General features: G+C 41.2%; 1 protein-coding gene across 1 annotated transcript in view; it reads left to right on the top strand.

The window, feature by feature from the left end:
* itgb2 (integrin, beta 2) overlaps positions 1-16,265 on the top strand; it is a 102,401-nt gene that overhangs the window by 37,783 nt on the left and 48,353 nt on the right. The window contains exon 2 of the mRNA XM_060827593.1: positions 2,119-2,182. Within this exon, the coding sequence (XP_060683576.1) occupies positions 2,122-2,182 (61 nt within the window). The 5' untranslated portion in view covers positions 2,119-2,121. The remainder of the gene's footprint in view (positions 1-2,118; positions 2,183-16,265) is intronic.

Below are 16,265 nucleotides of genomic sequence, written 5' to 3'. Positions count from 1 at the left end.
CCATCTAAATTTCATAGCTCTTACCCTTAATTCAAGCCTCCTGTTTACTGACCTCTCAACCAAGGATTTCCTATCCTCTCTATCCAGACATCTTATAATTTCAAACACTTTATTTAGGTCTCCCCTCAGCCTGCTCTGTTCCAACAAAAATAATTGAATCCAATCTGTCCACGTTTCCAATCAGCTCGATACTATTTCAAATGCAACTACCTCTTTCCTTAATGCGGAGACCAGAATTGAATGCAGTACTTGAAATGTGGCCTATCCAGTGCTTTTTACACTGTCAGTACAACCTGCCTGGTCTTACAGCCGATACCATGATTAATAAAGACTAGTATTCTATATGCCTTCTTGACCATCTTGTCTTGCTGTCCCGCCATCCACAAGGGTCTACAGATGTGCACGAAGAGTTCTTCTGTTTCTTTGGACATACCATAGATAATAATGGGTTTGACAATATTTTTAAAAATATAATCAAAGTCCCAAAAAATCCTGCAACAGGAAGTGTTAGTTCCTGAGCAATGGAAAATTTCAAATTTTCAGGAATGATCCAGGGTTTATTTCTTTACCTCAGGAATCAGCAGTTCCTTGGTTTATGTTATAGATGCCGCCTGTGGTGGTTGACTGAACAGACAGGGTAGTTCATGTTTTTCAATTAAAAGGGTGAGTTTTATTCAAATGAATTTCAGCAGAGAGATTAGTTGGCTCTCAGAAAGAAGGGGATAGTTCATCTGAGTCCCAGAAGGTGGGATGTGAGCTCCCCCTGGAATCCTCACAGGAACCATTTCTTCTTAACAATATTGTTCGTGGTTCAGATTTTCTAATCAAAACCACTATGTTTTAATTCATGACCAATTGAGAACAAAGAATGGTCAACCTGAGTGTGTTTGCAATAAATTAGAAGAATTTGCAGAACAGGCATATGATTGGCAAATGAATTTCAACATGGATAACCATCAGGTATCTTGATTTGCTAATAAAAATAAGGAACACATATTATTTGGAAATAAGAACATGAATTGGGTAGTGGGACAATGGGGCAAATCCACCAATCACTTAAAGTTGTGATTCAGGTCAGTAAGGTCTTTCCAAAGACGAACTAATGGCGCACGGATTTATTTTGAGAGAAATGAAACTAAAAATTTGAGAAGCTTTATGCACCATGTATTGAGCTATGGTAAGACCACGTTTAAATCCTGTTCTGGATACTCTGTTCTAAAAGTGATAAAGAGGTGAAAAATGATTTACAAAAATCATATTAGTTATTAGGAAAGGAGAGGGTTGAGGGGTGTCTGAATAGAAGACTTTTAAATGATAACATATAAAATATATATGACATGTAAAATCATATTTTGATAGAATTGACACAAGTGGAGGAAATTCATTTTTGAGGAATAGCAAAATGAGACACTATTGATTTAAGGTAATCATTGAGATATCAAATTGAGAATTCCAAAGAAACATCACTGCCCAGAAAGTGCTGCGAATTTGGAACTTGCAACTGCGGTCTGCAGTGCAAGTGAATTTAGGGGGAGCTAAACAAGTACATGAGGGGGGAAGGAAGAGGAGTACTATGCTGATCATGTTCGATGAGAACAGCTTAAATCCTGGAATGAACTGTCGAGGCTGAATGACCTGTTTCAATGATGTAAGTTCCATGTACCTGTAATTCCAAGTCATGCTTGGGAGAGGTTTGTTATAATTCTGAGATTTGTGGGGTTGTGGAGCTGCTGAAGAATTTGAAGTGTGTCCTACCAGGGCTCATTGTGAAGGGAGACTGCCAAAACTATCAGAGGTCATAGTCCAGTCAACAGATGGGCTTTGGACTATATTATTATCTTAAAGAGGGAGTATAATGCTAAAGAGGAAATGTGTAAATGACATTGTAATGTTGAACAAAACTTTTCAAATTCACTGCAAACTGTCAAATTCACGCAATGTTGCAAGTCAGCATTTAAGGGTCAGCACAGCTCAGGGCAGAGACTGCAGGTCTGGGGTGCATTTAAATGAATAATACTGAATAAATTTGAAGGTTGACTGTTTTATGAATGCAATCCAAAGCAAATGTTCAGAGTCAAATGGAGAATGTGATCTGGATCTTTCCTTTTCTCAAAACAGGAAATGGTCAAGTGGTTCCTCTTCCAACTGGTGTTTGCCTTGGTGCTGGGAACAGGACAAGCTGGTGAGTGAGTGGGAAATTTAAATACATTTGGTGAGATTACAAGTAAAGAAGAATTGAAGTCTTGCATTTATAGAGCATCTTTTAGGACCGCAGGTCATCCTTGAATACCTTCCAACTCATGAAATATTTCTTAAGTGTAATGGATGAAGTATGGAAACCAATTTGCACACTGCAAGGTTCCATGCCAGAAAAAAACAGAAATGATCACACAATCCACTTTAGTTGTCTAGATTGAAGGCAAGTATTATCTCAGGTACCAAGGAGATCTCCCCTATTTGCTACGAAAAAATGCTATGGATGTATTTGTCATCTGTCTGAGAGGGCAGAATGGACCTCAGTTTCCTGGTCCTCGATGTGGATCAGATGCATCAGCCTAGATCTTGTACTCAAATCTTTGGAGGGAACTTGAACACATGTATTTCTAACGTGGGTGAGAGCATAACTGAGATAACTGTGTTTAAGAATTCAATATTACAAGTGGCCAGGTTTTGCACAGAATATGCTTTATGTGAGAAAATCCAACTACTTGGCTGAAATAAAAAGAGACAATGCTGTAAAGACTCAATCAGATCAGACAGTATCTATGTTTCAGGTTGATGACCTTTCACCAGAACAATTTGGCTGCCCCATTTAGTTTCTGTTGCATTAAACAGACATATTTGTTTTGGAAACAAAAACAGAAATTGCTGGAGAAACCCAACAGGTCTAGTGGTATCTGTAGAGAGAAACAGACACCTTCTGAATTTCTCCAGCAATTTCTATGTTTTATTTCAGATTTCCAACATTCACAACTCTTTGTTTTATTGTATTTATATTTGTTATTTGAGCAACTTATTACAGGAGAACCAAAGACTTACAAGTATGCTATGATCAAAGTAATACAGAGTTCATTAACATGATCATGTTTTCCCCTATATTCTGTATTTACCAACATAACTTCTATGTATTTTGCATCAGTTTTGATTTTATTTTGGAAACAATTTGATTGTGTACTTTTTGTTTGCGAACTGTCTTTTTGATGAGGAAAATGAATGATCCAAATGATAATACATTATAATAATTTTCAATGTGACACTTGCCTATTTATCTCCTTCCTTGCAACCATGTGTGCCTCCAAATACTACTTCCAGATGAAACCATATTTACTGACACTCTTCAATTTTGAACCCTGTACTTTCTACACAGGATTTAATTTCCTCCATACTGCAGCACAGATTTGGTTCTTACCTTGCTGAACATCTCCACTTAGAGATGATCTTGAGATTGCTTCCAAGCTAATGTCTTCATTCTACTTGAAATATGACCACTCTGTCCTTGCTCTTGTGCATTGTTCACTTCTCTTTAATTGAGAATTAAGAATCTAATGATGACCATGAAACCAATGTCCATTGTCTTCAGTTTCACTGATAAACCAAATTTGCACTGTTGCAAGCATGTTTCAATGAAAGGCAACCCACTGAATAGTATAAAACAAATGATGATTTATTAAGCCAGTTTGATTCACTCCACATGATATGAAGAAATGATTGAAGGCAATGGATACTGCAAAGGTTATAGACCTGACAACATTTTGGCAATTGTACTGAAGACTTGTTCTTCAGTAGTATGTTGCCATTCCTCTAGCTGTTCCAGTCCAGCTACTTAACAATGTGAAAATTTAAACAGGTACGTCCTATACATGAAAAGTAGGACAAAATATTCCAGCCAATTACTATGCATCAGTCCATTCTCAATCATCAGTAAAATTATAGAAGGTGCCATCAATAGTGCTTAGATTAGATTAGATTACTTACAGTGTGGAAACAGGCCCTTCGGCCCAACAAGTCCACACCGACCCGCCGAAGCGCAACCCACCCATACCCCTACATTTACCCCTTACCTAACACCACGGGCAATTTAGCATGGCCAATTCACCTGACCCGCACATCTTTGGACTGTGGGAGGAAACCGGAGCACCCGGAAGAAACCCACGCAGACATGGGGAGAACGTGCAAACTCCACACAGTCAGTCGCCTGAGTCGGGAATTGAACCCAGGTCTCAGGCGCTGTGAGGCAGTACTTGCTCAGCAATAAACTATTCACTGATGCCCACTTTAGGTTCTGTCAGGGCCACTCAGCTTCTGATCTCATTACAGCCTTGTTTCAAACATGCAAAAAATAGCTGAATTCCAGAGGTGAAGTAAGAGTGACAGCCCTTGACATCAAGGCTGCGTTCAATCAAATGTGTCATCAAGGAACTACAGCAAAACAGGAACCAATGGAAATCATGGGGAAAACTCACCACTGGTTCGATTCATACCTGACACTTAGGAGGATGCTTGTGGTTGTTAGGGATCAGTTATCTCAGCTCCAGGACATCTCTGCGAGAGTTCCTCAGGGTGATGTCCTTGGCCAACCCACCTTCAGATGGTTCGCCAATGACCATCCATCCATCACAAGGTCAGAAGTGGGCATATTCACTGATGGTTACAAAATGTTCAGCATCATTCGCGACTCCTCAGATACTGAAGCAGTCCATATTCAAATGCAACAATGTCTGGATAATATTCAGGCTTGGGCTGACAGGTGGCAAGCAACATTCACACTGCAAAGATGCTCGTCAATGAATTGAATTGAAATGAACTTATTGTCACGTGTACCGAGGCACAGTGAAAAGCTTTGTCTTGCGAGCAATGCAGGCAGATCACAGTTAAGTAGCATTGATAAGTAAATAATAGGTAAACAGTGGCAAAAACAAAAACACAGGTACACGTGAATGTTCTGCCTTCATCCATTAAGCTGGCTTTGAGGATCGAGGAGCTTCAAGCCTGTGAGTTTAGATAAAACATAGTTATTAGTCATTTTTAAAAGTGTGCTATTAAGTTTAAAGAGTGTACAACAATTGTAGGAAATAGGAAACTTACATCTGCACGCAGGTGCTCACAAGGAGTCGACCATATCTAGCACCATCATCCCGCAGAGGACCAAATGAATGATCATCTCCAATCAGAGGCATCTAACACCCTTTGACATTCAGAGGTGTTATCATCAGTGAAACCCCTGCTATCAATATTCTCAGGGTTACTATTGACTTGAAACTCAAATAGACTTGCCATATAAAGGGCTCTGGCCCGAAACGTCGAATTTCCTGTTCCTTGGATGCTGCCTGACCTGCTGTGCTTTAACCAGCAACACATTTTCAGCATATAAATACGTTGGCAATAAAAGCAAATTAGAGGCTAGGAATACTGCAGCAAATAACGCACCCCCTGACTCCCCAAAACCTGGCCATCACCAGGAAGGCACAAGTCAGGATTGTGATGGAATACTCCCCTGTTGCCTGGATGTTTGCAGCTGTGACAAACATCAAGAAACTTGACATTATCCAGGACAAAGCAGCTTGCTTGATTGGGACCATATCCACAAGCATCAAGTCTCTGCATTTACGATGTTGAATAGCAGTATTTACGACCTACAAGATACACTACAGAAATGCACCAAAGATCCTTAGACACACCTTCCAAACTCATGACCACTTCCATCCAGAAGTATAAGGGCAACAAATACATGAAAACATGACCATCTGCAAGTTCCCCTTCAAGACACTCACCATCCTGACTTGGAAATATATTGCCGTTCTTTCAGTGTTGCAGGGTCATAATTCTGGAATTCTCTCCTTAAGGGCTTATGGGTCTAGTTGTGTCTCATAGATTGCAGCAGTTCAAGAAGGCAGCTCACCACCACCTTCTCAAGGGCAATTAGGGATGGGCAATCCCTCTGAAGCCAATACACCCTTCCAAATGTGTGGTGGCCAGAACTGCCCATTGTCTTCCAGGTGAAGTAGAACGAGGGCTTTGTTTCCATCAACTTCTGACCCCTTGTATTCTTCTTCAACATCCTATTAATCTTTATAGTTAGTTAATCGATCTTTCCAGCACAATCTAAACATTGCGTACTTGGACCCCAAATGTCTTTAGACCGTCGCTTTATCTAGATTTTCATAATTTAGAACATATCCTGTCCTCATCTTCTTAGGTCCAAAGTCACATTTTCTGATGCTGACATCCATTTATCACAGCTTTGCACATTCACTTGATCTATTAACATATCTTTCCGATTTTATGCTTCCATCTAAGCCTGTGCTTCCTAAATCGTTACTTTGTTGTGACTCTAGATGGTCAATCTCACACCAACAACATCTATGTTTTCTATGTTTCATTGCTGATAACCGTTAACATGGTTGATGTGTTGCCTCCCAGGTGCCAGGGTCTGTGATGTCTCGGATCGTGTCTTTGGGGTCCTGAAGGGAAAGGGTGACCAGCCCCAAGTTGTGGTCCATGTAGGTACCAACAACATAGGTAGAAAGAGGGACAGGGATGTAAGGCAGGATTTCAGGGAGCTAGGGTGGAAGCTGAGACCTAAAACAAATAGAGTTGTTATCTCTAGTTTGTTACCCGTGCTACGTGATAGCGAGGCAAGGAATAGGGAGCGATATCAGCTGAACACATGGCTGCAGGGATGGTGCAGGAGGGACAGTTTCAGGTACTTGGATAATTGGGGCTCATTCTAGGGAAGGTGGGATCTCTACAAACACGACGGTCTTCACTTGAACTAGAGGGGTACTAATATCCTGGGTGGGAAATTTGCTGGTGTTATTCGGGTGGGTTTAAACTAGCTCAGCAGGGAAATGGGAACCTGAAGTGTAGTTGCAGTGCACAGGAGGATGAGAGGGAAGGCATGGACAGGATTTCATGATCACAGCAGACAGCAAGCTGGCTTGAAGTGTGTCTACTTTCACACCAAAAGTATCTGAAATAAGGTAGGTGAGCTTGCAGCATGGATAGATACCTGGGACTTTGATGTTGTGGCCATTTCGGAGACATGGATAGAGCAGGGTCAGGAATGGATGTTGCAGGTTTCAGGGTTTAGATCTTTCATTAAGCATAGGAAAGGCAGTAAAAGAGGGGGAGGTGTGGCCTTGTTAGTCAAGGACAGTACAACGGTGGCTGAAAGAACTTGTGACGAGTACTTGTCTACTGAGGTAGTAAAGGTTGAGTTAGAAACAGGAGGAGAGGTCATACTACTGGGAGTTTTTTATAGGCCTCCACAGAGCTCCAGGGATGTGGAGGAGAGGATCGGCAAAAGAATTCTGGGTAGGAGTGAAAGGAACAGGGAGGTCATTATGGGGGACTTTAACTTCCCCAACATTGACTGGAAATGCTATAACTCTAGTACAGATGGATCAGTGTTTTTGTCCAATATACAGGAGGGTTTCCTGACACAGTATGTCGAAGGGCCAACAAGAGGGGAGGCCACACTGGATCTGGTGCTTGGTAATGAACCAGGCCGGGTGTTTGAGTTAGTAGTAGTAGAGCACTTTGGAGAGAGTGACCATAATTCAGTTACATTTAGTTTAGCGATGGAAAGGGATAGGTACATGCCATAGGGCAAAAGTTATTGATGAGGCAAGGGCAATTATCATGCGATTAGGCAAGAATTAGGATGCATAAAATGGGCAAGCAGGGGATGGGGACAATCAAAATCTGGAGCTGGTTTAAGGAACAGATATTGCATGTCCTTGATAGGTATGTCCCTGTCAGGCAGAGAGGGAATTGTGGTTTACTACAGAAATTGCATCTCTTGTTAAGCGGAAGAAGAAGGCTTATATGACAGTGAGATGAGATGGTTCAGATGAGGTGATAGAGAGTTACAGATTAGTTGATAAGAATTTAAACAGATAAGAAGAGCAAGGAGGGGACATGAGCAGTCTTTAGCAGGTAGAATAAAGGAGAACCCTAAAGCTTTCTATAGGTATGTGAGGAATAAAAGGATGACAAGGGTAGCAATAGGGCCAGTTAAAGGCAGAAGTGGGAAGTTGTGTGTGAATCTTGTGGAGATCAGAGAGGTGCTAAATGAATATTTCCCTCAGAAAAGGAGAATATTGTAGAGGAGAAGAATGAGATACGAGATATTAGATTAGAAATGATTGAAGTTAGTAAGGAAGAGGTGTTATCAATTCTAGAAGGGGCGAAAGTAGACAAGTCCCCTTGGCCGGATGGGATTTATCTGAGGATTCTCTGGGAAACTAGGGAGGAGGTGTTGGAGCCTTTGGCCTTGATCTCTGAGTCATCATTGTCTACAGGTTTAGTACCAGAGGACTGGAGGATTGCAAGTGTTGTGTTCTTGTTTAAGAAGGTCAGGAGAGATGACCCAGGTAATTATAGACCAGTGAACCTTACGTCTGTTGTAGGAAAAGTTATGGAAAGGATTATAAGAGGTAGGATTTATAATCATCTAACAAGCAATGATTTGATTGGAAATAGTCAACATGGTTTTGTCAAGGGCAGGTCATGTCTCACAAACCTCATTGAGTTTTTTGAGAAGGTGACCAAGCATGTAGATGAGGGTAGGGCAGTTGACATGGTGAACATGGACTTCAGTAAAGCCTTTGATAAGGTTTCATATGGTAGGCTATTGGAAAAATTGCAGAGGCATGGGATTGAGGGTGATTTTGCAGTTTGGATTAGAAATTGGCTTTCTCTAAGAAGGCAGCGAGTGGTGGTTGATGGAAAATATTCAGCTTGGAGTCTGGTTACTAGTGGTGTGCCACAAGGATCTGTTTTGGGATCACTGCTGTTTATCATTTTTGTAAATGACTTAGACGTAGACATAGGTGGATGGGTTAGTAAGTTTGCAGATGACACTTAAGACTGTGGAGCGCTGGACAGTGTGGAAGAATGTTGCAGATTGCAGGGGAACTTGGAGAAACTGCAAAATTGGGCTGAGAGATGGCAAATGGAGTTCAATGCAGATAAATGTGAGGAGATTCACTTTAGGAAGAATAACAGGAAGGCAGAGTACATGGGTCAATGGAAAGATTCTTGGTAGTGTGGATGTACAGAGTCCATGTACATAGATCCCTGAAAGCTGCCACCCAGGTTGATAGTGCTCTTAAGAAGGCATATGCTGTGTTAGGTTTTAATGGAAGAGGGATTGAGTTGCGGAGTTATAATGTCATGTCGCAAGTATACAAAACACTAGTGCGGCCGCAGTTGGAATATTGTGTACAGTTTTGGTTGTCATATTTCGGGAAGGATGTGGAAGCATTGGAAAAGGTGCAGAGCAGATTTACCAGGATGTTGCCTGGTCTGGAGGGAAGGTCATATGAGGAAAGGCTGAGAGACTTGGGTCTGTTCTCTTAGGAAAGAAGATGGCTAAGAGGGGATTTGATAGAGACATACAAGATGATCAGAGGATTAGATAGGGTAGACTGTGAGAGTGTTTTTTCTGGATTGATGATGTCAGCTTGTATGAGGGGGCATAGCTACAAATTGAGGGGTGATAGATTTAAGACAGATGTCAGAGGCAGTGTCTTTACCCAGAGAGTGATAAGGGTGTGGAATCTCCTGTCTGCCAATGTCGTTAACTCAGCCACATTAGGGAGATTTAAGCAATCCTTGGATAAGCACATGGATGATAATGGGATAGTGTAGGGGAATGGACTTAGATTAGTTCACAGGTCGACGCAACATCAAGGGCTGAAGGGCCTGTTCTGTGCTGTATTGTTCTATGTTACATGCCGTAGATGTGAGATTGACATTGCACAGCAGCACATCCAACCCCTTCTTGATCACAGTAGCAGCCATGACAAGTTGCCTGGCTTTGTGTCTGTGCTAAAAGGCAAGACAAGGGAGAAGGACAGTGAAAGTATAAGTTTTGAATGAGGTTGTCTTGTGCAAAAAAAGCAAGGCAAGGCAGAGACGCCATAAGCATCCAAGTAAGCATGCAATGAATAAGCAATAAAAGGGCTAGCTAAAAGCCCTGAGAAATGCCCTGTTATAAGGATCCCAGCCCTTGTGGACAAAGTGGTCTCGTAGTAACACAGCATAGAAAGCTGCCAGTGTGCTCTGAAGTATTGTGTTTAAGTGGCAAATAGTATTCAAAGTGAGTTGGAATTGCATCATGATGATGTGGTGAGGCTGGTGCATGTCTGATGTCTGAAGCCTGAAGCCAATGTCAGTGGAACATACCCTGAGATGACTCCTATCCAAGATGGAGGCCCAGAAAAGCATTCTGGGAGCTGCGAGGTTCCCAATCAGACTTGTGTGTCAGGAATTATCACCATCTAGTTTCTCACTGCCACTTGGGAGATTAGGAAACTGCACATAAATGAGGCAAAAATAGGTAATAATAACTTGTTAAAGCACGCAAATAGGTCCCTCGCCACTCCAAAGATTCTCAGCTTGTCATTTAAACCGAGGGTGGAAAATCAGACTTTATTTTCTGGACATTGAGAATCCAATTTTTCCAATCTTGCCATACTTTCCCATGACTTACCGTTGAAAAATGTGTTGCTGGAAAAACGCAGCAGGTCAGGCAGCATCCAAGGAGCAGGAAAATCGATGTTTCGGGCATAAGCCCTTCTTCAGCAACTTACCGTTGCCCAGCTCATTCAAGGGTTCGGAGAATTCCATCCACAAGCTGTAATGGCGTCAGTGGTCATGCTATTAGGCTGTGTGGACAGGAGAATAAAGCATATTTAAAGGCAGCTGGTCCCAGGACTGGCAAATCTGAGTCACTGCTCCATAGCTCCCACTGCATGGTCAGAGCTCGTGACCCTGATTGCTCATCTCAAAATCTCACTGGGGATACAGTCCATGGTTTGGAAACAGCTGGTCCACACTGCTTACAATTCCCATTAGTCATTGTGTCATTGGCCAACTTGAGTACGTGGCTTTCTGTCCCATCATCCAAGTTGTTCATAATCTTGAGGTGCCCCTCAGCGTGGCACTAGGAAGACAAATTGCCATATGGAATTCTCATTCCGGATTACAAACTAGAGTTGTCCTATTAGGAGATTTTAATTTTCCTAACATAGTCTGGGACTGCCATAGAGTTAAGAGCTTAGATAGGGTGGAACTTGTTAAGTGTGTTCAGGAAAGTTTCCTCAAGCAGTATATGGAGGGTCCTACTTGGGGAGGGGCAAAACGCGACCTGCTCTTGGGAAATAGGGCAGGACAGGTAACTGAGGTGACAGTGGGGGAGCACTTTGGGACCAGTGACCATAGTTCCATTAATTTTAAAGTAGTTATGGAGGGGGAAAAAAACTAGTCCACGAGTTCAAGTTCTAAATTGGGGCATGGCAAATTTTGATGAAATTAGACAGGAGCTTGTAGGAGTTGATTGGAGTAGTTTATTCGCAGGCAAAGGGACCTCCGGCGTGTGGGAGGACTTTAAAAGTGAGATAGCTAGAGTTCAAGGTCTATATGTTCCTGTGAGGGTGAAGGGCAAGGTTGACAGGAATGGAAAGCCCTGGATAATAAGAGATGTTGAGGCTTTGACCAGAAAAAAGGAAGTGTGGCTCAGGTACAGGCAGCTGGGATCAAGGGACTCATTGGAGGTATACAGGGAGTACAGGAGTTTACTGAAGTAGGAAATCAGGAGGGCGAAAAGGGGGCACAAGATAGGCTTTGCTGAGAAGATTAGGGTGAATCCAAAGAGATTCCTTCAGTATATTGAACAAAAAAGAATAACTAGAGAGAGAATAAGACCCCTCAAGGACCAAAGTGGACGTGTATGTGTAGAACCTCAGGAGATGGGCGAGGTCATCAATGAATATTTCTCCTGTGTTTACCATGGAGAAAGACATGAAGACTTGAGAACTTGGGGAAGTTAGTGGTCATGTCTTGGGGACAATCCATATCACAGTTGAGGAGGTGCTGAATGTATTAGAATGTATGAAGGTGGATAAATCTCCTGGTCCTGAACAGATAAAGCCAAGAACACAACAAGAGGCTAGAAAAGAAATTGTGGGGGCCCAGGCTGATATTTTTGCATCATTGTTAGCCACAGGTGAGGTCCCGGAAGAATGGAGGGCAGTGATTGTTGTGCCATTATTCAAGAAGCACAGCGAAAAAAAGCCTGGGAACTATATACAGCTTAATATCTGTAATAGGTAATTACTTGAGAAGATTCTGAAGGATAAGATATACATGCATTTGGAAAGACAGGGTTTGATGAGAAATAGTCAGCATGGCTTTGCGAGTGGGAGATCATGCCTCACAAATTTAGTTAGAGTTCTTTGATGAAGTGACCCGGAAGGTTGATGAGGGCAGGGCAGTAGGCAGAGTCTATATGGATTTCAGTCAGGGCTTTGAAAACGTTCCACGTGGTGAGCTGCTCCGGAAGGTACGATCACTTGGAATTCATGGGGAGCTGGCAAATTGGATACAAAATTGGCTTGATGAGAGGAAGCAGAGGGTAATATTGGAAAGATGCTTGTCAGACTGGAGACCTGTGACTAGTGGAGTGCCTCAACAGGGTCAGTGCTGGGCCCGCTACTGTTTGTTACCTATGTCAATGATTTGGATGAGAATGTCCAAGGAATGATTAGTAAGTTCGCAGATGATACTAAAATAGGCGATATCATGGACACTGTGGAAGGTGATCAGAGATTGCAGCAGGACTTCCATCAGCTGAGGGAGTCGGCTGAGAAATGCAAATGGAGTTTAATATAGATAAGTGTGAGGTTCAAAGTAGGAGTTTCATGGTAAATGGTAGGGCATTAAGGAGTGTCGTGGAGATCTTGGAGTTCAGGTGCATGGTTCTCTGAAAGTGGAGTCACAGGTAGACAGGGCAGTGAAGAAGAATTTTGGCAAACTGGCCTTTATCAATCAGGGCATTGAGTATAGAGGTTGGGAAGTTATATTGCAGCTGTACAGGACATTGGTGAGGTCACACTTGAAGTATTGTGTTCAGTTTTGGTCACCTTATGATAGGAAGGCTGTTATTCAACTGGAAAGAGTTTTCAAGGATATTGCCGGACTCAAAGGTCTGAGTTAGAGGGAGAGGTTGAACAAGCTAGGACTTTTTTTGAGGACTAGAGGACAACAGTTTAAGGGTAGAGGGGAAAGAATAAAAGGAACCTGAGGGGCAACTTTTTGACACAGAGGGTAATATACATATAGAATGAGCTTATGGTGGAAGTGGTTGAGGCGGGTACATTAACAACATTTAAAAGACATTTGGACAAATATATGGATGAGAAAGGTTTCGAAGGATATGGGCCAAGTGCAGAGGTTAGCGTGAATGGACATTTTGGTCAGCATGGAGCAGTTTGGGCCAAGGGTCTGTCACCGTGCTGTAGGACTCTATGACTCTGTGACCAGGTAAGAATGGCTGGTTTACTTCCCAAAAAAGATATTCATGTGTCAGCTAGATTTTAATGAGAATTGGTGATGGTTTCTTTTTTGAGAATAATTCCAGATACATGAACTGAATTTAAATTCCACCAACTCATGTTGTGGATTTAAATCTGTCTCACTACAGTGGTCAAAACATTAACCTAGGCCTTTGGATAATTAGACCAGAGACATCACCACTATCCCACTGCCTCGAGATCACATTGTACAATCACTTGCCTCATCACTTGCAGTACTTAGTTCACATTTTATCATCTGTGGTTCTTCCAGTGTAATCTGTATTTGGTCATATGACTATTCTCTGTTCTCTTCCGTTTTGTCTTGCTTTCTCTCTCTTCTATTTCCTCAGCTTCCTCCCGTTACTTACTTTTTTTCCCCAACATCTGTCTCTTTGAGTGCTTTACTCATTGTCTTCTGATGTAACGATTACTATTTTGTATTTGCACTCTTTCAGCTACTGGACAATCACTCAATGTTCTTTGTTTCTGCTGCGCTTTACAATGTGCTGCATGTTACAAACAGCAAACATACTACAGAGAAACTGGCTATTTACAGCAATGTGTCAATGCTGGTGCTTATGTTGCACAAGAACCTCCCCCAAACCTCATGTGTAAGCTTCTTAAGGTGACTTTCTAATCCTTCCTTCCTCATTCTTAGTTCGCTTCCTCTTAGATACTCATCTAAACTGTTAATCTCAACTATTTTATCTGGAGTTGACATTTTAACCACTCTTTGGGGAACTTTTTTTTTCCCCCAAGTTCATTTTGATTAATCATGACTTTAGTTTTACAGTCTTCAGTTTTCCAGGAAGGGGAAATATTTTCTCTCAGATAACCCTCCACAAATTTAATCATTCTGAAATTTGTTTGAGGTCACTCCTTTGTCTTCCCTTTTCGAGCAAAAAAACTAACCTGTTTAGTTTCTCCTGATTGTTGTGCCCTCAATTTTGTTATAATTACTTGTAAATAATCTTGTAAAATTCATTTGCACATTTTCCAGTGCATTTTTCGTTATACAGGTTTTGTACCATGTACTGTATAAAATTATGAGGAATCCCAAAATTATAACTACCATTTCATGGTATGCTGTCCATGAGTAATTTTTAGAGTTCACTTTTACAGTAAGATTCCAATGATTTCTGTCAATATTCTAATTCATTTTATTAAAATATGAATTTGGTTCCACATTAGAGTTAAACATAAAATAAGCCATGGCAGGATTTTGGAAGGAAAGGGAGCTCTTTTGAGGGTCCTTGCTGGTATTTTGCCGTCATTCAAAATCACAGAAGCAGATTACTTGATAATTATCTCATTTGAGATACTATGTAGGATGGAAATTGGTTGCATGTCTCTTGCAGTGACTATACTCCAAAAAAGTATTTAATTGGCTGGATTAAGTAGGGCATCCTGAGGCTGTGAAAGGTAATTGCTGTGAAAGCTGGAGAAATGCTAATTCATTCCTGTCTGCATCTGGACACCTCATTTATTAAAGAGGGCATTGGAATCACTAAGAAATGTGCTGGAATTACAGAAATGATATGAACAACGAGAAGGGGTTTGAAATCAAGATTGTATTGGTTGGAGCACAGAAAGCCAAAAGGAATACAGTAAATGTTCACATTTAGAGCAGGGTCTGAGGGGTTAAATTGTGAAAGTGTTTACTTCCCCATCAATAAAGAAATTAGTAACCGAGGAACATAAAGTTGCTTTCCCTTTATTTTAGTATTTCCTGTGAATTGCCCAGATGGGTGCATAATGAAAAGCTTTGACAAAATATTTCTTTATTTAGCAATACTCAAAGTTAGGATCTGTATTTGGAGCACAAAGAAGTTGATTAGGCTTTTGTTTCACTGCATCAGTAGCATCTCAAATGCTTGATCAAATAAACTGAGAAATCAGGATTGGTTTTTGGAGAAAGAGATCAGGAGAAAGAATCGATATATTTTATATCGAGTTAGCTTCAAGGACATTCAATCCTCTGTGATAATCCTTTGCAAAGTCACAGTCTACCAGTTGATTCCTGAATTTTCCATCCAGCACCAATATTCCTTCCAATTTATTTTTCCACTGGGTGGACCTCCAAGGTCCATGCATCGCAGTAGCTTCCCAAAACTGGAAGTCAGTGAGTCAGGCTGGGTGTATGTGGAACCTCCCAGCGAGGATCGGAATATTGAATTTAGGTTATTATTAGAAGCAACAAGTATATGTAGATTTTTACGAACCACAAAATGGCTTATCAATTTAAAATAAGACAAGAAAATGGCTGAGAATAGTGATTGAATCCTGTGAATCTGAAATGCTGTTTTGCAGAATTAAGCTCAAATCCAAAGACAAGAGGATAATAAGAGTTTTCATAAAATGAATACTGACACATTAATTGACAATTTGAACTAAACTTGAACTGCTACAATGGCGTGATGATTTACGTAAATAAGAATCTTTCCAAGGATATATCATTGGATTAACTTGCTTTAAATCATGTCACCTTCTTATATGTGATTGGTCTTTCTCGTAATTATTAAGTCTGTACTATCTCTTTAAAAACATATATGTAATGTGTAATTTTCAAATGTAATTGCGCAACTTCACCACGCAACACAGAAGCTTTAACCTCTGTGTTGCTGGAAAGCATTGCGTCAAGGTACCTTAATTCAATAAACTAATGACACTTGCTCTTGTACGCACCACATTCCGTTGATTCTTTTGACTGATCTCGAACCAAGGGGCCCCTCTTCAGGGGTCATAAATCTTCACCAGCAGTGAAAGAACTTACAGGGAACATTGCTTAGCACAATTATTCAAACAGCATCACCACTAGGATGTCAGTGATTCAGTGAGATAGCGAGCCAGCATCTTTTCAGGGAAACTAAGAACAAGCACAATGTGCAATCTTGCCTGTTTTGT

The sequence above is a fragment of the Hemiscyllium ocellatum genome, chromosome 7 (assembly GCF_020745735.1).
Source record: "Hemiscyllium ocellatum isolate sHemOce1 chromosome 7, sHemOce1.pat.X.cur, whole genome shotgun sequence".
Taxonomy (NCBI): Eukaryota; Metazoa; Chordata; class Chondrichthyes; order Orectolobiformes; family Hemiscylliidae; genus Hemiscyllium; species Hemiscyllium ocellatum.
This window is presented reverse-complemented; position numbering and strand designations above follow the sequence as displayed.